The 23,644-nt window shown below is 46.2% G+C and overlaps 3 protein-coding genes across 7 annotated transcripts in view; 2 read left to right on the top strand and 1 right to left on the bottom strand.

Moving 5' to 3' along the window:
• The window catches only part of gas6 (growth arrest-specific 6), an 18,097-nt gene extending 9,811 nt beyond the window's left edge, over window positions 1–8,286 (bottom strand). The window contains exons 1-5 of one of the 2 annotated variants that reach the window (XM_029116594.2): window positions 7,191–8,286; window positions 6,758–6,918; window positions 3,162–3,186; window positions 3,001–3,063; window positions 1–44 (exon numbers count right to left, since the gene is read on the bottom strand). The exon at window positions 1–44 is cut by the window's left edge and continues 79 nt beyond it. In XM_029116594.2, coding sequence (XP_028972427.1) covers window positions 1–44; window positions 3,001–3,063; window positions 3,162–3,186; window positions 6,758–6,918; window positions 7,191–7,260 — 363 coding nt within the window. In that variant the 5' untranslated portion in view covers window positions 7,261–8,286. The remainder of the gene's footprint in view (window positions 45–3,000; window positions 3,064–3,161; window positions 3,187–6,757; window positions 6,919–7,190) is intronic. The other variant, XM_029116595.2, reaches the window with a different exon arrangement.
• A 500-nt stretch (window positions 8,287–8,786) lies between these two features.
• On the top strand, window positions 8,787–14,463 carry LOC105020063 (F-box/LRR-repeat protein 3). 2 transcript variants are annotated; one of them, XM_034289704.1, is made up of 5 exons: window positions 8,787–8,982; window positions 10,369–10,766; window positions 11,053–11,175; window positions 11,475–11,646; window positions 11,864–14,463. In XM_034289704.1, the coding sequence occupies exons 1-5, from the start codon at window positions 8,925–8,927 to the stop codon at window positions 12,502–12,504; spliced, it is 1,392 nt and encodes a 463-aa protein (XP_034145595.1). In that variant the 5' UTR covers window positions 8,787–8,924; the 3' UTR covers window positions 12,505–14,463. The 2 variants fall into 2 exon arrangements, with proteins under 2 accessions (XP_034145595.1, XP_010885045.1); XM_010886743.4 differs by lacking the exon at window positions 8,787–8,982 and adding an exon at window positions 9,308–9,504.
• Window positions 14,464–14,935: 472 nt separating this feature from the next.
• Window positions 14,936–23,003, top strand: LOC105020064 (LIM and senescent cell antigen-like-containing domain protein 1). 3 transcript variants are annotated; one of them, XR_828690.4, is made up of 11 exons: window positions 14,936–15,149; window positions 16,801–16,960; window positions 17,223–17,289; window positions 17,579–17,699; window positions 18,073–18,222; window positions 18,328–18,478; window positions 19,633–19,725; window positions 19,904–19,952; window positions 20,056–20,131; window positions 20,422–20,627; window positions 20,900–20,990. XR_828690.4 is itself a non-coding variant. In XM_010886744.4 (10 exons), the coding sequence occupies exons 1-10, from the start codon at window positions 15,121–15,123 to the stop codon at window positions 20,561–20,563; spliced, it is 1,038 nt and encodes a 345-aa protein (XP_010885046.1). In that variant the 5' UTR covers window positions 14,936–15,120; the 3' UTR covers window positions 20,564–20,893. The 3 variants fall into 3 exon arrangements, 2 of the variants coding, with proteins under 2 accessions (XP_010885046.1, XP_010885047.1); XM_010886744.4 differs by lacking the exon at window positions 20,900–20,990 and having other exon boundaries at window positions 20,422–20,893; XM_010886745.5 differs by lacking the exon at window positions 20,422–20,627 and having other exon boundaries at window positions 14,941–15,149; window positions 20,900–23,003.
• Window positions 23,004–23,644: the final 641 nt, after the last annotated feature.

Below are 23,644 nucleotides of genomic sequence, written 5' to 3' on the forward strand. Positions count from 1 at the left end.
ACCCACAGCGTTACAGGGAGGGGGAGAGCACTGGTCTGGAATATCTGACACGCAGAACAGCCGGCGAGGAGGGAGGGCGTACGGAGAGAGGAGGAAAGGAACGGGGGAGAGAGGAAGAGTAGAGGTCATTATGAGAGAGAAATTAGATCCTGCTGTACATCCAGATCTAGATACGACCCGTTTTAACCGGAATGTTCCAGGCAGGTGCATTTACACAATGTTACTATAAAAACCTCCTCTGATGCCACCGGGAAAAAGAGAGACAAATGAAATACACATCTCTACCCATCACCTGCACAGTATGAAATACACATCTCTACCCATCACCTGCACAGTATGAAATACACATCTCTACCCATCACCTGCACAGTATGAAATACACATCTCTACCCATCACCTGCACAGTATGAAATACACATCTCTACCCATCACCTGCACAGTATGAAATACACATCTCTACCCATCACCTGCACAGTATGAAATACACATCTCTACTCATCACCTGCACAGTATGAAATACACATCTCTACCCATCACCTGCACAGTATGAAATACACATCTCTACCCATCACCTGCACAGTATGAAATACACATCTCTACCCATCACCTGCACAGTATGAAATACACATCTCTACCCATCACCTGCACAGTATAAAATACACATCTCTACCCATCACCTGCACAGTATGAAATACACATCTCTACCCATCACCTGCACAGTATGAAATACACATCTCTACTCATCACCTGCACAGTATGAAATACACATCTCTACCCATCACCTGCACAGTATGAAATACACATCTCTACCCATCACCTGCACAGTATGAAATACACATCTCTACCCATCACCTGCACAGTATGAAATACACATCTCTCCATCTCTCTCTCAGTAGTATCTTACTGTCTGTTTGCATAGACAGAGAGGTTGTTGGGGACTGAAAACTTTCCGACTACTGCAGAGAGAAAGGATTTTATCCTTCTCATTTTCCACTTGCTTTGGCAATGTAAACAAATGGTTTTCCGTCCCAATAGAGCCTTTTAAATGGAAATTGATTTGAATTCAGAGAGAGAGAGACAGAGAGAGAGAGACAGAGAGAGAGAGACAGAGAGAGAGAGACAGAGAGAGAGAGACAGAGAGAGAGAGACAGAGAGAGAGAGACTTCACCACTGGGCTAGTCTGGACATGTCAGGGAGGGTGAGAGGAAAAAAGAGAGAGTGGGGAGGGAGGAGGGAGAGAGAGGAGGGAGGAGGGAGAGAGAGGAGGGGAAGGCATGGAGTCGAAGTGAAAAGGAGGGAAGGAGATGTGCAGACAGAAAGAGAGGGAGGACAGATGTAAATGTAAAGCTGAGTCATAGCAACTCTCTGGCTGAACCTCCATGACTAAAACCTGATCAACCAATCAGGAGATAGGTCCACTTTACAACCCCACCAGCAGCCCTGATGCAGCAGAAAGATCCCTGGTGGGTCCTCCCTCCCTCCCTCCCTCCCTCCTCCATCCCCCTCTCCCCCCCTCCCTCCTCCTCCTCCATCCCCCTCTCCCTCCCCCTCTCCATCCCCCTCTCCCTACCTCCCTCCTCTATCCCCCTCCCTCCTCTATCCCCCTCTCCCTCTCCCTCCCCCACTCCCTCCCCCACTCCTTTCTCTCTCACACCCACCCTCCGTCCTCACTGGTGTCACAGCTCTCTCACGTCACTGATCTCGGGGCTGCAGTCACGGCGTGTGTGACGTGGAAGGGGGTGTGTCGAGCGCACTTGGCTGGTTACTGCAGCACACACCCCTCCTACGCAGCCCCAGCATTAGATTCACACTTGCTGACACCACAATAGCAACCGACATATAGAAATGAGGAGGAGGAGGAGGAGGAGGACACCCCCCCCCCCCCCGCCACACACTTTTTGGAGATAATTGAACTTCCTGCTGGTTCTCTGCAGTCCAGACTTGGTGCATTGCAGACCCCCTACCTGAGTGAATCCAACCCAGAGAGATGGAGAATCAGCCAGGACATGAGAGGAAAGGTGAGGTAAATGAAATGGGAGAAAATAGGTGTACGGAAAAGGCTTTTAACATGAGAAAGAGAGAGGGACAAACCGAGGTAGAGGGAGAGAAACCGAGGTAGAGGGAGAGAAACCGAGGTAGAGGGAGAGAAACCGAGGTAGAGGGAGAGAAAGAGCATCAGAGATAGAAAGACACACCCCCTAGTGTCAGTCCATCCAGAGCCACGTGTTACACTGGTCTGGTGTGTTACACTGTGTAAGACTGGTCTGGTGTTACACTGGTCTGGTGTGTTACATTGTGTTACACTGGTCTGGTGTGTTACATTGTGTAAGACTGGTCTGGTGTGTTACACTGGTCTGGTGTGTTACATTGTGTTACACTGGTCTGGTGTGTTACATTGTGTAAGACTGGTCTGGTGTGTTAGACTGGTCTGGTGTGTTACATTGTGTTAGACTGGTCTGGTGTGTTACACTGTGTTAGACTGGTCTGGTGTGTTACACTGGTCTGGTGTGTTACATTGTGTTACACTGGTCTGGTGTGTTACATTGTGTAAGACTGGTCTGGTGTGTTAGACTGGTCTGGTGTGTTACATTGTGTAAGACTGGTCTGGTGTGTTACACTGTGTTAGACTGGTCTGGTGTGTAAGACTGGTCTGGTGTGGTAAGACTGGTCTGGTGTGTTACATTGTGTAAGACTGGTCTGGTGTGTTACATTGTGTAAGACTGGTCTGGTGTGTTACACTGTGTTAGACTGGTCTGGTATGTTACACTGTGTTAGACTGGTCTGGTGTGTTACACTGTGTTAGACTGGTCTGGTGTGTTACACTGTGTTAGACTGGTCTGGTGTGTTACACTGTGTAAGACTGGTCTGGTGTGTGGTGTGTAAGACTGGTCTGGTGTGTAAGACTGGTCTGGTGTGGTAAGACTGGTCTGGTGTGGTAAGACTGGTCTGGTGTGGTAAGACTGGTCTGGTGTGGTAAGACTGGTCTGGTGTGGGACTTACTGTGAACACAGGTGATCAGGTCTTGTTTCTTCTGATCTGCATCTCCGAACTTCTCCAAACACGCTGGTCAGACAGAGATGGGAGAGCAGACAGGTGTTAACTGCCAGATCAAGTGATGGAAATCTCTCAAACAGAACAATGAGGACGGCCGCAAGACTTACCCAAATACTTTGGGAAGAAGTAGTCCTGAAGGAGATGGAAAGGGAAAAAGGAACTGTTATATTTCATTTCTGCAAGTCCAACACAATAGATTAATGCTAGATGTATATTGTACGATGGATCGGAAAGCCACCACACAGTCGCGTGTAAACAGGGCGTGACAGCAGAGCCATCGCCGTCCCAGGGATTTCTGGGATTGTCCTGAATTCCTGAACTTTCCACGAATCCTCCCAGTTCAGCCAGTGTTATTATCATGGTACAATCTCATCTCCGCATCATGGACAGGACCCGTTTGCGAGCCCAGGGACACAGTACCAGCCCTGTTAGACCAGACTAGAGGATGTTGACAGCCCCCAGACAACAACGTGAAATGTTGTCTTTTGATAAGACACACGGCATAGATTTGGCACTCATGAAAGTAGCTGCCTACTTTAATAGCTGGCCAGCGCCCAAAGCCCATAGGTTCCCTCTCTGGACAGAACCTAAAGTCAAACTGGACTTGGATTGGGGATAACGAGCAGACAGACGAGAGCCTCTGGAAACACAGCATGCAGCTCAGCTGTGACCCTTCCAAAAACTCATTATTCTATCATTCTAAAACTAATCCCAATCTAGTGATAGAGAGAGACAGAAAGAGAGAGAGAGAGAGAGAGAGAGAGACAGCGAGACAGAAAATGAAAAAAGAGACAATAGAAAACCAGAAACTTTCAACTACTGCAGAGAGAGAAGCTGCAGTTGAAGGCTCCTGGTTGCTAGGGAGACTGCAGGTTAGCGGCGTGGTAACCAGGAAGGAACACTCCCTCTGCAGAGCCAGGCAACTGCAGCTTTGAGGAAAGTGCCGAGTCAGAGATGGGCACATGTGGGATGAATAATGGATGTGTGAATGAGACTGCAGTTCTGTCACGACACAACTTCCAATTGCATCACTAGTATCACGCACATCTCCCTCTCCTGATTCTGGGTTCACCCCCACATCCCTCATTCTATGCACGCACACACAATCTACTAACCTTAATTCACCTCTCCCTGGTACCTAACACCTGCACGCACATCCTCTCCCTGACTATGAAAGATGGATAGAAAACGCCTCGCCTAGTAATCCTTATTCACGCGTCTCCTTCCTGTTGACTGAAACAGAATTATTTCACTGTTTTTTCGTCCATTGCTGAAGCCTTAAATGAGGAGTGTTGACAAAATGGAGTGAGTCGGTAATCGCCTCTGACCAATCAGATTATCCAAGTCAATTACACGTTTTCAAATTACTGCCTCTGCTTCTCTTGGTTCCGAACACCCCCTGGGCCCCTGCCTACATCTGGGATGCCCGACCCGGTTCCTGGAGATCTACTGTCCTGTAGGTTCTCTCTCCAGCTCTAATTTAGCACACCTGATTCTTATGAGATGGAGGAAAAGCTTAACCGGGTTAGTCACAAATGGGGCTGAAGAGAAAACCGACAGCACAGTAGATCTCCAGGAACAGGGCTTGGCAGCCCTGGCCTACATATTGGACCAAAGTTTGACCCGGGTTCTTGTCAAAGTATAGAACCTTAAAGGGATTAGGAGACATTGTGGTTTTGTGTCATTAGTTTTCACATGGATATCGAAGGCTGATTAAAACATGAATGAAGCCGTGCTCTGAGACACGCAAAACTAAACATCCTAAAAGGGGTTGGGAAACCTGCGTGACATCGCACTGGTCCGATTACAGCTCCTGTGTCAAAATCCATCCGCTTACTGCGAGAAGCCTCCATCGAGGACCAATCAGAGACACAGCAGCACAATGCTAATTAGCGTAATCATTTTCATACATGACACTGGCATATGGAAGTAGTCAAATGTAACAATACATGGGAAAGATATGCTAATTTAGGTAATCAAGTTTCTAGGTGGCCCTTTGTCCAGATTTAACACACAAGGAACAATGCCACTTCCCTGGATGATACACACATACAAACTACCAGATGTGAAGTATTTCAACAGTCCTGGGTTAGGACTGCAGGGGACAACTGAAACAGAACATGCACAGTCTAGCAGTCCTGACTGGACATGAGCCAGCAGTTGATCTAAGGATGTGTGTGTGTTTCAGCCCAAAACTGAACACAAATACTAACAAAACACAAACTGAAACAGAAATATCACAACCATACTTCACTGGAAATGATCAGCAACAAGGAGACTGGAACAGAGAGCACACAACAGAAGAAGACCTGACCACTGTGACAGACCGAAAAAGAAAAACCTTGTCCATGCACTGACTCAGCAAACACAGTATTGCCACAGGCACACCTGGGGAGACAGGCTCTGTGTAAACTGCCCACAAAATAAACTGAAAAAGGAGGTTCACTTCCTAAACTTCTTCCAAATGTTTGACCACATTAAACATATTTCCCACAGATCACACAGACAGATAAGTAGTTTTTATTTTAAATCAACCATTAATGAACTCCAACATCTGTCAAGAAACTCTGCCATGTGTAATCACAGAAGCCAGATATATAATCCATTAGCATGACATGAGGGCTATAGCTGTGGCCCAGGCAACATTGCAAAAACACAGTTTACATTCAACATGTACCCAAAGATCTAATCCAGAGCGATTTATAGTAATGAGAACACTTTTCCATGTTATTCCTTCTGCCCCCCCCCCTTTCCTCGTATGAACTGAACCCAGAACAAGATGTCCTCACAGATCCACTAGACCAGACATTTTGAGATGTGACCCGGGACCGAGCGGGTCTAGGACCGACATTTTTCGCGGACCTGGGTCAGGTCCGACATAACTGTGACGGGTTACTGGCATGTGAAATTATATTGGTATTTACCGACTGGGCCCAAAGGGATCCGTCCTGTTAATTAAATCTCTGAGGAAATGTATAAGCTTCTTATCAAAATGTGAAACTGACAGCATTTTACGATGAACTCCAATTAAAATGTGTTAAAATATACTCCAAGGAATACCTTTCCCAACCGTCAAACCAACTAGCCCGAGCGGGGTTACATCAAATCTAACGAGGGAACGCAGACAAACCCACTCAAGGTTTTGAATCTGTCCGTCATCATTGCACTCCCGCTTCAGTAGCCTCTCTGTCAACGCATGTTCCTGTCCCAATCAGTCCTACGCCCTTCACTATGGGAGTTCCGTAGGCCTATAACTAACGAAGTGATTCACATTCCGTGCTAACTAGCTCCTGAACATCGCCGGGAGATTTCCCTGAAGGACATTTTTCTGCGAGTATCAAGCTAGTATGAGGCTCCATGTCAATGCAAACTGATAGACGGACTGGAGAGAGATTGATGTTGTGTGTGCGTATGTGTGTCCAGATGACCATTAGGAAAGTGCGGGAGAGGAAAAGGGGTGTGGATAATGCACGCACGCGCACTCACACCCTACTCCACTGGTCTGGTAGTAAAAAGCCTTATCAGTGGCTTACAATTAGTGCGTGAGGATTACACCCGGGATCGTTACGTGCGCAACATAGCAGAACAAGTCAACCACCGGACTCTTATTGCAATCTAAATCCGGTGTGCATGCGACAGCGTCCCTTTGAATACGTAATGGGATGCAGTGTGAATTTGACACGATCACGTCCGTTTTACTCACCGTTTCGGGGTCGTTTTCGAATACTTCTCTCGCCTCCTCTTTGCTACACCTTTCCTCCACACACTCTCGCTCCAGGTGCCCTTGTTTTGTCTCCTCGAAAACTTGATAGGCTCTCCTGTGCCTCCTCAAGAATTGGTTTGCCTCTTCTGGAGACAAGGAAACTGGAGAGGGGAAAGGAGGTTGGGCGAGTCGTACTCAAATTGCGAAGAATTTCCCAATTCCCATTGTTACCTGAACAGGCTAAATTGTTAGCAAAAGGTGCTAAAATGTTCCAGCCCTGACAAAAAGTAATGGAAGCCGTGTTGCAAAACATCAGATATGAGACAAAAGTTACATTATTCAACAACAAGTATGTTGCTGGAATGCTTAACAAGGACACCCTCTCGCAGTGGAAACATCGCCAAAAATAGCTTAAAAGGCTTTGTTTACTTACGGTTGTTGGACCATGGAGCCAGAAGCAGGATCAGAAAGCTCCCCGAAGCAAGGAGCTCCGTCAACTGCATGTCTGCTGCTCTGCGTCAGGCGGTAGAAAGTTTCTCCCTTCTCGGTCCAATGTAGCTGGTAGCTATCAACTAGGTCGTAGGCAACAATTTATTGTACGAAACACTACAAGTTCAAGAGTCCACTTCCCAACTACAGAGAAAATCGCAACATGTAACTTACTCCGCGTTTACCCTCTCCAATCTCAGCCCTGCTAGCTAGCTATCCCGCATACCATAACGTAGGCTATGTACAGAGCCACTGCAGCACAGTCCGACCTTCACTCTAGCTACCAAGCCACCTACTTTGCCCCCATCTCGTGGATTTCTCTCAGGTACTGTCCCGAACTGCGGCCAATGATCACAATCTAAACATTAAAAGTGGACTTGATTCTTAAAAGTTACGTCAAAGGCACGCATGCAAGACTGCAATTCCTGAGTTCGCTCTTGCTCTGCCCTCCTGATAATTTGGCAGTGATTCATATGCAACGGTAGCTCTCTCAGTGTAGGCTCGCTCTCTGTTTCATTTTAAGGGCAGTGTTATGGCTTTCGCTTACATGTCCAAAGCATATGTTTAAAAAAAAAAATTGAAATGTATAAAAAAAAGAAAAACCAGTCACGTGTCTTCTGTGTGATATGTTGCTATTTTTCCGTACTATTCCATCCCATTGCCACCACTGGCGTGCCAACGGTAACATTAAATCGAATGACACTGATAAAACTTTCTGTCCTTTTATGTTTAGCTGCAGTGAGTTTTATATCAGCAGATCTTGCACCAGTTATTCCATGGTGTATGCGCTGGGTCACGAACACTGCACTAAAGGCAATTGGGTGCTACTGTCTGGTGATTCTAGGCTATACTGCTTGGCATGCATTTAGTCGTTCCTATACCGAACGGTTGATCCAAATCTTCCGCAGACATACATTATTCGATAGTTGAAACTCGACCCAGTTTCCCTCCCGCCATCTCATCCCCCTTTCTTCCCAGCAGTTTGTTTAAAGTCTGACACATTCCTTTCATTTTTATTTTTTTCCTTCACAGAATGCCTATTTTTATTTCTGGGAGTCGGTTTTAGACTAATCTTTCCCCATCAACTTTCTCAACTCCGTCCTTTTTTCCTGTTACTGGCCACCTTCTTCAGCTCAGCTGCCAAGATCTGTTATTTTAATCACTTTCTGTTCTGTTTTCTCAGAAACTATGTTTCTCTCTGTTGTTGTGATCTGTTTTTGCAGATCTGGGTCAGGTTGAGTCACAAAATAACAGAACACACTGTGTTCCCGCCTGAGGCACACAGATCAGATAATTTATGTCACATGTTACATATTTAAGACACATGCCAGGTGGCTCTTATCCTACATTTTAAAGGACCCAGCTTTGATACATTCCAAGCTGCAGGGGACCTGAAACCTCAAACAGTTATTATTATTGATACTGAATACCCCCTGCATTTGGAGAATACTACTGAGATTACGATGGACTACAGCTCAGTGTTCAACCACCTCATCACCACAGCCCAGTGTGGTCTCAGCTTAAGTAGAAACACGTATTTCAGTCAAATCAAAGTGAATTACAGGAACTGGGTGTATGAGCACGCCCCAATCCTCACCGCCCGTGGCTGAGGTACAGAAGCTTCTCTCCCCTTAGGGGGCTAAAAAGACTTTGGGCAATTTGGCCTCGGAACACTCAAATGGATCTACGCCAGCAGCACCCCCAAGAGCATCTTGACAGGCAAGCATCGCTGCTTGGTATGGCGCCACCCTTGTCGACACATTTACGCACACCCAAATAATCCTGCCCTGCACACACATTCAGCCCTAGTACCACCGCACACCAGAACATAACTGTTATTCTGTTATTATTTTATTGGCTAGGTCTGTATATAGCTACTGTATATTCATTGTGTTAAAGCCTACTATCTTCATTATATACTTGATACCATTTATTATACACTAAAGTAAAGGTATGCGCTGATGCAATCGTGATCCAACTACTCCCCCTGATGGACATGCACTGCAAGTTCCCGTCTTAACGATGATTCACCCAAAATGCATTTCTTCCCCAAGAAAACACGTCGCCATTTTCAGCGAGAGCCAACTGTGGATCAGTACCAAGCTAGCGTTGTAATAAATAGGTCACGGGATTGACAGATAAATACTTCAGTTTGTTTAAAATAAAAACTACGAATTTGGATTTGCAAAGTGCTTGGCACTGCTTGCATCGGCTGAAGGACCAATGAGCTTTATTGACAGTTCTGCTACAACAACCAGGTAGGGGGTGTGGCGGCGAAACTTTATAGCTACCTAGTCTTTGATTTTCCGTAACTGAATTTATTCTTTTGGGATTATAAATTAATACTTGGTATAATTTCCAACCTGCAATTTGTTATAACTTACCTAACGCTCAAACCAGTCCGGTTAGCTGGCTAGCTAATCAGGTCCGCATAATCAGAGTATGGTTAATTTGCTAACGCGTTAGTTGGCGGTTGCTGTGTTTAGTTGATAATCAAGGTTGGTCACTAACGTCTGCCCATTCGTTAAGGATGTTGATTTGACGCATGCATGAACGTATTGGTGTCACTGATAATGGAGTAAGTTAGCTTTAATGTGGTTATTGACTAGTGAATCACTGGTTTTCAATGTTGACTGGGGGCATGTCCCTAGCCATTGTAAATGAACAGCAAGAAACCTCCTACACTGCAGTACCGAAGTCCTGGACATTATTTCAGCACTGATGAAATAATTTATTATTTATTATTACAATTGGACTCTTAATATCTCACCCGGCACAGCCATAAGAGGACTGGTCACCCCTCTGTGCCTGGGTCCTCTCTAGGTTTCTTCCTAAAATTCGACAACTTTAGGGAGTTTTTCCTAGCCACTGAAATTCAACACTACTGTTGTTTGCTCCTTGGGGTTTAAGGCAGGGTGTCTCTGTAAAGCCATTTGTGACAACTGCTGTTGTAAAAAGGGCTTTATAAATACATTTGATTGATTGACTGTCTGCACAATGTCAGTGTGAAACAGTATGTGTAGAGGCATTGTTGAACACAAACAACACTAATGCCATGCTAGTCTTTAAACTCTAATCAAACCCATACTGTCTGTCTCATTCTTTGATCATTTGATCCCCAGGTAAAATGAAGAGAACTCACTGTCTGAGGGGAACCGAGGAGGACTTTGGCGAGGGTCCGAGCCACGGAGTTCTGCCGCCCCCAGAGTTCCGAAAGAGGAAGCGGAAGCAAAAATCGAAGGAGAAACAGTGGGAGGAAGAGGAGGTGGGTGTCGACTGGGGTCGCATGCCTCAGGAGATCCTGCTCCACATCTTCCAGTACCTCCCTCTCCTGGACCGAGCTCATGCCTCGCTGGTGTCTCGGGGCTGGAACCAAGTTTTTCACATGCCAGAGCTGTGGAGGTGTTTTGAGTTCGAGCTGAACCAGCCTGCTAGTTCCTATCTGAAGGCAACGCACCCGGACCTCATCAAACAGATCATCAAGAAGCATTCAAATCACTTGCAGTACGTTAGCTTCAAGGTGAGCCAGATCCGTTATGAAGGTGTACCAAGGAGGCACTTGTTTACCATTACCTGGCCCTGCGTGTGTGTTGAGATCGAACTTTAGGACCAATGGAAGAAGTCTGGAATGTGCAAACTCCACCCAGTCATCACCTGGTGACCCACAATTAGCATATGCCTGTTGTGAAGGGGAAATATTGTTGTTGTTTTGAGAAAACAAGTTTGCCTGGGTTTGCCTGAGGATGCATGGGGCATTAGCATCTCCCTGGTGTCTGATCTTTAACTCTATATGGTCTCTGTGCCAGGTGGATAGCAGCACTGAGTCAGCCGGGGCAGCCTGTGATATCCTGTCTCAGCTGGTCAACTGTTCTCTGAAGACTCTGGGCCTCATCTCCACTGCCAGGCCCAGTTTCATGGAGCTGCCCAAGGTACAAAAACGGGAGGCAGGGTAGTGGTTGGAGCATTGTGCCTATAAACAAAAGGTTGCTGGGTCAAATCCCCAAACCGGAAGGTTGAAAAGGCTGGTTCTGCCCTTGATACGGAATTTTTGCCCCAGGTGTTCAGTGTGGCTGCCCTCAGCTCCTCCGCTTAGAGGGGTTGAGTTAAAAGTTGGAATCAAATTATTGTTAGACGTTTTGCTGTTCACCAAAAAATATATGTATTTCCCATAAAACATTTTTTTTATAGCTTTGATGTGGTTTAACTGTTTCCCTGGTTTCCCCCTCAGTCCCACTTCACCTCAGCTCTAACGGTGGTGTTCGTGAACTCCAAGTCTCTCTCCTCCCTGAAGATCGATGACACGCCCGTGGACGACCCGTCGCTCAAGGTTTTGGTGGCCAACAACAGTGATACGCTGAAATTACTGAAGATGAGCAGCTGTCCGCACGTGTCACCCGCAGGTAGAGAGACACGGGGGGACGGGGGGGACTCATGGGGGGGGGGGAATGAATGAGAGGAAAGTGGCAGAGGGATGGAAATAGTGCAAATAAGTGTGGGTGTGGTTGTATACCCACTTAGTTACTACTCTAAATGTCCCCCTTCAGGTCCACAGAAGGCGTGCGTACGCACTAACATCCAGCTGTACTGAACTGCTCTGCCTCTCCATTCCTCCTGTAGGTATTCTGTGTGTGGCCGATCAGTGCCACGGGCTGCGTGAACTGGCGCTGAACTACCACCTCCTGAGCGACGATCTCCTCCTGTCCCTCTCCTCGGAGAAGCACGTCCACCTGGAGCACCTCCGCATTGACGTCGTCAGCGACAACCCGGGGCAGCACTTCCACGCCATCAAGAAGTCCAGCTGGGACGCCATGGTCAAGCACTCTCCCAAATTCAACCTGGTCATGTACTTCTTCCTGTATGAGGACGAGTTCGGACCCTTCTTCAAAGACGAGATCCCCGTGACACACCTGTACTTCGGCCGCTCGGTCAGCAAAGACGTCCTGGGCCGCGTGGGTCTCCACTGCCCCCGCCTGGTGGAGTTGGTGGTGTGCGCCAACGGCCTGCGGCCCCTGGACGAGGAGCTCATCCGGATCGCCCGCCGCTGCACCCAGCTGTCGGCCATCGGGCTCGGGGAGTGCGAGGTGTCCTGCTCCGCGTTTGTGGAGTTCGTCAAGATGTGCGGCCGCAGGTTGAGTCAGCTCTCCATCATGGAGGAGGTGCTGATCCCAGATCATCGCTACGGGTTGGATGATATCCACTGGGAGGTCTCCAAGCATCTCGGTCGGGTCTGGTTCCCTGATATGATGCCCTGCTGGTAGAGGGGAGAGAACACACACACACACACAGGTTGGGATGTCCAACCCTCCCCTCCTTTCTGGGCTTGTGCTGAACTCCAGAACCCCTGGTCCCTAAATGCTGATTCCCTGCGTTTGTTTTTTTAACCCGGACTAGTGACAGTATGTTTGCAGTAGTCATCTAGCAGTGCTACGCTGGTACTCTAATGTTCTGGCGATTACGCCCCTGTAAAAATATTTCTTTTTTCTTTTTTCACTGTTGGTTAACATTTTGGCTAGCTTAAATGGCCTCCTATTTCCTACTAGGGTTGTTTGGGCTCTGTTGGAATGTAGTGCACTAAACAGGACTGGGTTAGGGTTCTATTTGGGACCCTTTTAGTCCTTGCTACCTTTTTGTAATCTGAACTACCTTAAATGCTTCTGTCATTATTAAGAAATGCTGAATCTGTTGATAATATGAAGTTGGGTGGGGAAAATGACAGTTTATCAGTTCATACTGAAACACTTTGAAAAACTAATCATGATTCCAGCAGAGATCTTTAACTGTAATTGTTGTATAATTATATATTTATAATGAATAAGCTGGCCGAGAAACTGGCCTGAAACTAATGTTGTAAAAGGCATTTCAGTTGACACTCTACAGAGTAAATACTGTATATATTTTCTGATGGCAAGAAAGTGATTATTGTAAAAGAATAAATCCCTTATCCTTTATCCTTAGATCCTTGTTTCACTACAAAATGTGGTATGTTTTTGAAAATGTGAGCATTGTAAAGAATCTGTTAATGTCATTGGCCCATGGTTAGTTGGAATAATCAAGGACATCTGGTAATATACATTATAGGGTATATTATATAATTTACCCATGTCAGTTTATTGTCCTAACCTATAGGGAAGCTAAGTGTCTAGTGAGCTTTCTCCTCTTCACATATACTGTTCAGCTGTATATTTTCAATCCCAAGTAATTTATTTGAATGTGTTTGTGGTTATTAATCGCTTTTGTATTCCTGAGTGACTTACGGTAGATGGTGGCTTTGATGGTGACCGTGTGTGAGCTCCTGGTGACAGTGTGAGCTTGTAGCGGTGAAACGCATTGTGGTGGTGCTCATGAAGTGCTCTGTCCAGGATCAGGTTTGCCCTGCCCATTTTTACTTTGTATTTGAAAGGCCAAACTCATCTTAGATCTACTGTGTTTTATCAGTACAGATGCTTGGAATACTCCATACCCTCTCCCCAAAATTGATATTTTAAGGTGTTACAAAAACCCTTGCTAAAACATATCTGTGTTGTTCACCTGGTCAGTGACAATTGGAGACTTACAGTGAGATGCTGTGATAAATAATATGTAAATATAAAATAAATATCCGATAATGTATGGAGAAGTCACCCTGCACTTTAAATGGAATTGTATTTCTTCATTTATGTACATAAAAAAATGGTGAGACTGTCTTTGTATTGTATACATTCATTTCTTGGTTGGTTTCTTGGTATTCTTGGTAGTACATTGTATTAAAGCTACACCAAACCTTGGTGTCCTGTGCACTGCTCTGGCCCATTTCATCATGGGCCTGGGTCCAGACTGCTACACTACAGAACAGTGTTTAGACCGGTGGTCCAATTCGGATGCTCTTTTTTCCTTTGTCAAATGAAAAAAATTCATCTGAATTGGGCTGTGTAAATCTAGGCATAAGAATTTGAGAGGCAAACCCTTTCCCAGCTGATCTCAGAGCTGTTGTGGCTAAAGTCACTATGTCTGTGTCCCAAATGGAATCCTATTCCCTGTATAGTGAAGACAGGGTCCTTTACCTTGGTGCAAAACAGTGGGACTAGTGTGTTTCTGTTGTGGGAGGCGGACAAGTTCATGAGCTCTTCGTGTTCACTTTAACATTCGCATACCAGCGATTGACTTGTAGTCACACTGACAGCTGTAGAAACCACGTTGCTCTTGCCTTTTCTAAATAAACGATTGTTGATGTGATTTTGGATTTTCGAATTTGTACCTGTCTGTCTATACTAGAAGGCTAGTTCTGTCTCACACATACAAACAACAGCATAAGTCATACTGATCATAAAAACACTATCTTTATATGGTCAAAGTGCATTAAAAATGAGAATAAACCCTTAAGTATATTTTCACGTACACTGATTTTTAGTCTGTGTATTCGTGCTGATGTTGTTAAAAGATTCAGACCTATGATTCATTCAGACATGTCTTATCCTGTCATACCAGGGGTGTGATCTAAAGTATTGTCACACTAAGAGCATAGGATTTAGACGACTTTACACTCGTCCCTAATGAAGTGTCTGGAAACGGGATTTGGGAGGATAGGACTAGGGCAAACGATGGTGAGGTAGGTAGAAACTGCGGCCAGGACAGTGAGTGCAGTCAGCGGAATATACTAGTGAAATAGCCGTTAGGGGGTGCTATTTCGTCCCTTTTCTTTCAGGAAGGCGTGCTAGCTAGTAAAGGGTGGATCCCTCCCATTCTAGCAAGATTCTGAAAGGGGCACAATTCTAGTAGGATCTGGGAGAGGCACGTAATCTCACCTCGGATCAATCGACCCCAACCTGTTCTCTTCGTCCCATTAAAAATACCGGAATCGAGTCGATTGATTTCCAAAACTGGGGTGTTGAGAGGTGATGCTGGGGGTCGTAGAAATGACGGGCAGGTAAGATTTTGAGAAGTTTTAAAAGAACACTCGGATTTCACCGCAGCTAGCTTGTTAGCATGCTAGTACTTTAACTAGCTCATGTGCTGGGGCAGAGTAGCTACTGACTGTAGCTTTGCGCCAAAGAAGTGTGCCTTACCAAGGGTTGCAGCTTTATGTGATGGGTGTGGGAACTGGAATGAAACGTTAGATTGCTTTTACAGTACAACGTCTAGCAGCTGTTAACTAGAATGGTAGTAGAGTGTTGTCAGCTGGCCAACTGTAGCTAGCAAGATAGGCTAAAGTTAGCCTACTTGAAAATCCTCTTATTTTCTCCAAGTTTAGGTCCGAGACGGCACTTAAAAATGTGCCGTCTATATTCAAAGGATTTTACCTAGTGTGAGCAGTCTTACATAATATTATCATTACAACACAATCTATTTGTAGACCATGTTGTAATTTCTTGGCTCTTGATTTGGGGTCTATGAATACCCCGGCAGTAATGCATATTGGCTGCCAACAAACCAAGTTCATAGATGGATGTTGTGGAATTATTCAAATCCTTTTATTCTGTAGACACAAGAGCACGCTGTAGTCCTCACAAATGTCGCCCCAAGTCACCTTCAGCATACTACTTTTGACTAGGGCCCATAAGGAACAATAGGGTGACATTTGGGACGTCTATCATAGCTTCTTGTACCTCAGTGTTCTTGCGCGAATGTTAAAAGAATGCCAGAGCACGCCCCCCCCCCCGACGTATTTCAAATATAAACAAACACTTAATTCCGTTAGACACCTAGCTGGTCTCTCGTGGTGTGTTTGACTGCTCTCAGATGACCAAATTAGGAGAGACAAGCCTGGCTGGAGAAGCGAGCAGGAGGCAGACAGTCTCTGTGTGTAAATCTCATTGATGTTGCATGGCCTGCTGGTAATCTGTTGTGAGTCAGAGACTGTCTGACGGTGGACGACTTTAAAACCGCAGCCTCTGAGCTGTTAAAATCACTACCCTATTTCCTACATAGTGCACTTTTTTTGACCAGAGGCCCATGGGTAATAGGCTACACAACCAGTCTGTGAAATGCTGACTGACTGGTGGAAGTGGTGGATGGAACATATCGACCTTCTTCACTTGGGCGTGTTTCTGTAAACGCTCAGAGGTTTAACAGCAGCCGCTTTGGCTACGACTTTAAATTCTGAGTTCTTCCACTTGATACTGGCTTATGCCAACCCCGTCCAGGAGAATCTGTTGCCAGTGTCTTAATGCTACTGGACCAAATCCACGCCAATGTGAACAGACCCACCAGTCAGTGAAGAGGCATAATTGGGCAGTCAAAAAGTGGTCTGCAATTTAGCGTGGTTAGGTAGTCATTTTGGATGTACCCTAGATTAGATGACCATGACCATGGCAAGGACACGTCATGAAGCCGATTTAACTTCTGATTTTGAAAACAGCCATTATGACATTGTCTAGAGTCACATACTGTTCAAACAGAACATGAGTGCAATTAACTTACACGTTTTTAAAGGACCAGACTGGTTTGATCTGCTTCGTTTTCACAGTAATGCAATGCTGGTCTCAGAACCATCAGTAGTAAAGCAATGTGAAAGTGTTTGTGAGTCAGTGGATGGTACAGTCCGTTCCGATCATCAGTCTACTTTTCTGTCACCATAGTAACATGGCGAACGCCCTGGCCAATGCGGCCTGCGAGCGATGCAAGAGCGGCTTCGCCCCGGCAGAGAAGATCGTCAACAGCAACGGGGAGCTTTACCACGAGGGCTGCTTCGTCTGCGCCCAGTGCTTCCAGCAGTTCCCCGAGGGGCTCTTCTATGAGGTGGGCTAACACAGGCCGTACGATGAAGGCTGCAAATTCCTGCAACCATTTCTTAGGCTATCTGGAGATTCCAAGGAATGACGGGGCATTTTCATTTCCTGCCCGTTTCCTCCTGAATCCGGGTGAATCTTTTAACTGGGACTTCTGAGGAAACCGAGGAGTTTTGTTCATCGCTAGAAGTTGGCAACCCTTATTCAGTGTCTGATCACTGCTGTGGTGTGTAGTTCCCATGTAAACGTCTTTATTGTTGGCTCCTTCACAGTTTGAAGGCAGGAAATACTGTGAACATGACTTCCAGATGCTGTTCGCTCCCTGCTGCCGCCAGTGTGGTGAGTGTGTGGGTTCTGGGGTTTTGTCTTGCCGTGGGTTCTGGGGTTTTGTCTTGCCGTGGGTTCTGGGGTTTTGTCTTGCCGTGGGTTCTGGGGTTTTGTCTTGCCGTGGGTTCTGGGGTTTTGTCTTGCCGTGGGTTCTGGGGTTTTGTCTTGCCGTGGGTTCTGGGGTTTTGTCTTGCCGTGGGTTCTGGGGTTTTGTCTTGCCGTGGGTTCTGGGGTTTTGTCGCCGTGGGTTCTCATGTTTTGTCGCCGTGGGTTCTCATGTTTTGTCGCTGTGGGTTCTCAGGGGAGTTCATCATTGGCCGTGTAATCAAAGCCATGAACAACAGCTGGCACCCGGACTGTTTCTGCTGTGACATCTGCCAGGCGGTACTCGCAGACGTGGGATTCGTCAAGAACGCCGGCAGGTGAGTGCCCAGCCAATCACAGTGCTCTAGGGCTGATCCCAGTCAGTTGCCCGGCCAATCACTGTGCTCTAGGGCTGATCCCAGTCAGTTGCCCAACCAATCACAGTGCTCTAGGACTGATCCCAGTCAGTTGCCCGGCCAATCACTGTGCTCTAGGGCAGATCCCAGTCAGTTCACCGATTCGTTCCTAGCTGGATAGGCTGTCGTTCGACCAATATTATGTTTAACTGAGGAATTGTAAGTTGATGAAAGTCTCCGTGACCTACACCAGTCTGATCCACTGGCCGAGCTCGGCTGCTGAGGGGCAGTGTGATGCCGGGTCCCACTCCGTTGCCTAACGTAACCCTTGCCCCCGTGCCTCGGCCCTATTCAGGCACCTTTGCCGGCCCTGCCATAACCGTGAGAAGGCCCGCGGTCTGGGGAAGTACATCTGTCAGAAGTGCCACGCCATCATCGAGGACAGCCCCCTGATCTTCAAGAACGACCCCTACCACCCGGACCACTTCAACTGCAACAACTGCGGGTCAGCGTGCCCTCCTCCGTCCTGCTGTCGCCCCCTGCCGGACGACGTCTGCCGGCTGTAACTTGACGGTGTCCTGTGTGCGCTCTGTCCCTCCTCCTCCTGCAGTAAGGAGCTGACGTCTGATGCCAGGGAGCTGAAGGGGGAGCTGTACTGCCTGCCCTGCCACGACAAGATGGGCGTGCCGATCTGCGGTGCCTGTCGTAGGCCCATTGAAGGACGCGTGGTCAACGCCATGGGCAAGCAGTGGCACGTCGAGGTGCGTGCGCGCGGGTGAAGTTGCAGGCGGCTGTGTAGTCGGATATCACACTGAAATGTAGAGACCTCAAATGTCCAACGTTGTCAATCCTGCCTATTTACCTTGGTTTGTTTCTTTGCCGGCAGCGTGTGTGTGTGTGTGTGTGTGCGCGCGTGCGTGTGTGTGTGTGTCAGGGCTGTGTGAGTCCTCCGGACACTCATTCCATTCCTTTTTAAAATTATTTATTTCTTTTTCTATTCATCCGTACATGTTCCTTGCTCTCCTCTTTGCTCCCCTTCCTGCAGCACTTTGTTTGTTCTGTGTGTGAGAGGCCTTTCCAGGGTCGGCCATACTATGAGTGTCGAGGCTACGCCTACTGTGAGTGGCACTTTGACATGGTGAGAAGGGCCGCACGTCCCAAATGGAACGCTAGCCCCCGTGTAGTGGACTCCTCAGCATTTAGTGTCCTGTGGGGTGTGGCCGTGAGGTTTCGCTAGAGCTATCAGAACCCCTGTCAGACGAGATTAGCGACCGTCGTGTTGACACTGGCCATTCCCAGCAGCAAACACTATGTACATGATAGGTTTTGCGGCACATGCAAGATATAGCCCTCCCTCGTTGACATTTACCAGCGCTTCTCCCGTATTCTGATTGGCTCAGATTGGTAGCGATTAGCCTCTGGCGATTGAGCAGGGCCAATCACTGAAGGCTAAGCGCTAGCTGTGGGGGGTCAACAAAAGGCAGCATGAGCACTGCATGAGGTGAGTTAGTAGTCAGAGGCCTACAGTCTCTGCTGTGTTGCTCCTCCGTTACAGAGCTCTGGCTTGCCTGCAGTTGACATTGCTGTCCAGTCGAGCTTGCTGTTTCTCAGTCTGTCCTGTCCTTACGTGTGTGTGTGTGTGTGTGTGTGTGTGTGTGTTTGTATGCGTGTGTGCATACAATATATAATCTCTTTGTCCATGCTCTGTTACGTTTATTATGTTCTTAAAGCATTTCATTGTAAGCGTGGTGCTCTAGGATCAGTTTTGGCTTTAAGATCCGGAAAATATTCCACGAGAAGGTCGATTTGCCCGGCCGGCGTTAGCCACACGCTGACTCCTGCCCTAGCGGCGTCCGCCCCGTGGCTGCTGTTGGCCGCTAACGAACCTGACCCGTGACACTGCCTGTGTTTGCAGCATTTTGTGTGTGCAAAGTGTGAGAAGCCGTTCCTGGGCCACCGCCACTATGAGAGGAAAGGCCTGGCCTACTGCGAGACCCACTACAACCAGGTAACGCTACGGCGCGTGCCCTCGAACCGCGCTCTTTTCACTGTGTAGTCCGCTCCTGTGGTAGCTGCGGGGGAGCGTTAGCGCATGTTGAATGGACTGGTGCTGGCTGGAGTTAATCATGTCTGCTAAGGAGCCACGTTGCTGTGTGTGGAGCTAACCGGTGCTTTTCTCGCCGCAGCTCTTCGGCGACGTGTGTTATCACTGCAACCGGGTGATTGAAGGCGACGGTAAGACCGCGGGCCGTTGCATTTAATGAAGTCAGCGTTTCGCGGTTGACGGCAAAGCGGTAACGGGTGTGCTCTTCCCTCTTCCCCCCCCCCCCTCCCTCAGTGGTGTCGGCTCTGAACAAGGCTTGGTGTGTCAGCTGTTTCTCCTGCTCAACCTGCAACGCCAAGCTCACCCTCAAGTACGTCCCCGGTTTTACATTATCATCCAACAGTATGTTGTTTTTTGGTCGGTACGGTCTGAGTATTACTGGGTTCGGTGGGTTTTCTCTTTATTTCACTAGTCTTTTCACTCAGACCTTTCTAACGTCTCCGCCCACACTCTGTCTCTTTCCCTTTTCTATCTATTCCCGCTGCCTTCTCCATTTTCCCTTCTCTTTTCTGCTCCCCTTTTCTCCTCTGCTCTGCTCTCCTCTCCTTGTCCCTTCTCTTTCCCCCTGTCCCCTCGTCCGCTGGCCCTGTGGGATCACAGAGAGAAGTTTCTAGAGATAGATCTGAAGCCAGTGTGTAAGCACTGTTATGAGCGGATGCCAGAGGAGCTGAAACGGCGCCTGGCCCGTCGCGAGAGGGACACTTCAAAAGACCGCAAAAAGAAACCTGTTATCTGTCTGTAGACTTCGCTCCTCCTCCTTCCTCTTCCTCTCCACTATCCTCTGCTGTACTACCTTTTATGCATTGGTTAGTAGCGCCGCCGTCTTGTTCTTTGCCCTTCGGCTCTGTTGTCATCCTGCTTGGTTGTATTGTCATGTGGTCTTCTGAGCCTCACAGCAGTTATACGTCATTCTCCATTAGAGAAATTCCGAACTCTTTCAGGCAAAACGTTTAGTAACGGAAACCTGGTGTCTGGAGGAATTAACGCACCCCTGACTGTGTCTTTGATGATGATGATGATGCTGTCCTGCTTGTGTTGTTCATTATACCCCTCGCTGTGGACCTCTCACCATTTACAGGAACAAGTTTGTGGAGTTTGACATGAAGCCTGTGTGTAAGAAATGTTATGAGAAGTTTCCTCTGGAGCTGAAAAAAAGACTGAAGAAATTGGCTGAGACCGTCGGACGCAAGTAGCCCCCCCCCCCCCCCCCCGAGTCTACAGGATCCACAAGGCTTCAGGCGACAGTTTCCCCAAATTCTCTGGCTTGCAAAAATCCTAGTTCAGGTTTACCGTGTTTCCTTCTTGTTCCTTCCTGATTCAGGATATGTTCCCTTGTGGTATTCCAGTGTTTTTTTTTAGGAGAATGTACTTGAAGGTTGCAGCCATTCGAACAACAGCAGAGCTGGTATTAACCCCATCAAGGTCCAAAATTAGTGAAATTCATCCGATGTATCAGGCATGGCTTGTCTGTCTGTCAGATTCATTTTTTTTCTTTAGGTTGAGCTTCTCCCACTGTCCGTGTAACATTTCATAGGGGTTATTGAAATGTTAGTGTCATACTTTTTAAATTCTTTACTTGTGTGCCTTATTTTGGTGAGGAGCAAGTGTCTAGTGGTTAATGAGCATTTGTAACGCGACTGGCTTTTGCATGTGGTTTTATTCACAGGGTCAAATAATAGATAACTTAATCCTGCCTTACAGTGGCCTATGAGAGCATTGCCAAAAAAACGTCCGGTAAAATGCATTCAGAAATCTTTATTTTTGTGTATTTAAAAAAAATGTAATAGAAATAGAAGTCTTACAACTCTATACCTGAAAGTGAGACTTGAGAATCTGTAATTCATTAACTCAGGAGAAAATAAAAGTTGAGTTGGCCATGACATTTACACCCTGAAATGGGTTTTTTAACCAAAGCTTGCCACGATATCTAATCACTACAGACGCCTGTCTTTGAGATTGATCAAAGTGCTTTGAGTACTTGTAAACTACTCTTAAAATATAATGCAGCACCTGTCTAAGGTTTGAGGACAACTACTAACTACTAATTAATTTTTGCTATTTTCCACATATATGATTGATGACTACAGTACATACATAACCCTACCTTGTCATAACACAACTTATTGGCACTCTAAGAAGGGAAGAAATTCCAGAAATGTACTTTTAACAAGGCACACCTGTTTAGTGAAATGCATTTCAGGTGACTACTTAAGTTGGTTGAGAGAATGCAAAGATGACATCCAGGCAAAGGGTGGCTATTTTGCAGAATCTACAACATGAAATGTATTTGGATCTGTTTAACACTTCTTTTTTTTGGTTACTACATGGTTCCGTATGTGTTATTTCGGAGTTTTGATATTTTCACTATTATTCACTATTATTCGGCAATGTGGAAAGTAGTAAACATATATACCCTGTCCAAACTTTTGACTGGTACTGTAATATAGAAATAGCTTTTGTCTTATAGCTTGTGTGTATAAATATATGTGATGTAATACACTGTGTAAAAATATGCACGAAATTGTCACATACTGCTTTTTCTAATCGTAGAATTACTACGACTGCCTTATTCCGAGTTGCAGAGAATACAACTTTATGTACGATTGAGAATCCTAGCCATTTATCCGAACGTGAAATCTAAAGTGAGTGCTATAAAAGCAATGAATCTTTTAACATGTTTGAAATAATCAGCCGTGCCTTTATATTTTACTCCCAGTAGTTACGAGGAGTTAGGCGGGTTTCTAATCCAAATCGACTTGCATGGATTGAGCAAAAAAATTTGTCGCTTCACCGGCTCGGGATTCAGTCTAGCAACCTTTCACTTTTAGGTCAGATGCTCTAGTTGCTGAGCTACTTCACGGTTTCATGTCTTTAAGAACATTTTCTAGTCCGTCCTGTTACATTGTAGTGAGTTGTTAACATCCACAAACAGATGAGTGTGTTTCATGTGGCCTATTTGTGTAACATACGTCTTAAGAAACCAAATATTACGGTTGTTTGATGAACATTTGGAAAGGAGCTAGTTTTGCGTACAAGTAATGTAAAATTATTTGTGAGTTATGAAAAGAATCGCAAAACTACAACTTCGCTTCGCATGACAGTATCAATGAAGTGTTTTCTTTTTATGTCACTAATAACATGTGTCTTCTGCTTGAATAAACTATTCACAACTGTACACTTCATTGGGGCAGTGTATTATTACTTACATTTTCCTCTGACCAAAACCACACAGATCCAGTTGATGCGCCAAAGCTGATTTAAATAATTATATTTAATTATTTTAAAGCTACATAATTAGGGAGCTCTGTGGCTAAAGGCTCCCATCACTTATGTGATTCGGGTGTTGTATATCCCCCTGATATCTAGTTGACCCTTCACAATAATACAACTTTTTAATTATACTTTAATTTAAAACCCTTTTTTTGTTGCAACAAATAGCCTTGCTGCTCAGTGATTCATTGTATCCAGTAAACAGTTGTGCCCACGTACAGAGCATTCTGTGTAGAGCAACAACAGTGCCTGCTACTGGCTGATTTGAGAAATCGCTAGATGTGAGGATAGAAAATGTGAATGAAGGACAGGATTTGTATAGGGTTTGTGTAAGAATTCATCATTTGGGGAAAAAGTGAAGATCTTTAGATTTCCACACCTGTTGTCCCCGGTCTAAAGCAGTCCCAGAGAAGAAGGGAAGAATAATGTAAAAGCCCTCTGCTGATGTTAAACAGATGTCTTGTTTTATACTATGTTGACTGAGGTTTAGAAAGTCACATTCATATCTGTCTGTGGCCATAGAGTGGCTTGTTTGAACGCCTCAAGGGTTTAC

The sequence above is a fragment of the Esox lucius genome, chromosome 22 (genome assembly GCF_011004845.1).
Source record: "Esox lucius isolate fEsoLuc1 chromosome 22, fEsoLuc1.pri, whole genome shotgun sequence".
Classification (NCBI taxonomy): Eukaryota; Metazoa; Chordata; class Actinopteri; order Esociformes; family Esocidae; genus Esox; species Esox lucius.

Bases quoted from the DNA above. Each gene is read 5' to 3' on its own strand.
- LOC105020063 (XM_034289704.1), top strand. From the start codon at position 8,925: ATGGATCTACGCCAGCAGCACCCCCAAGAGCATCTTGACAGGCAAGCA. The intron at 8,983-10,368 runs GTATGGCGCCAC...TTTGATCCCCAG, and splicing joins CAGGCAAGCATCGCTGCTTG to GTAAAATGAAGAGAACTCAC. The intron at 11,647-11,863 runs GTAGAGAGACAC...TTCCTCCTGTAG, and splicing joins TCCGCACGTGTCACCCGCAG to GTATTCTGTGTGTGGCCGAT.
- LOC105020064 (XM_010886744.4), top strand. From the start codon at position 15,121: ATGCTGGGGGTCGTAGAAATGACGGGCAG. The intron at 17,290-17,578 runs GTGAGTGTGTGG...GTGGGTTCTCAG, and splicing joins TCCCTGCTGCCGCCAGTGTG to GGGAGTTCATCATTGGCCGT. The intron at 20,132-20,421 runs GTACGTCCCCGG...GTGGGATCACAG, and splicing joins AACGCCAAGCTCACCCTCAA to AGAGAAGTTTCTAGAGATAG.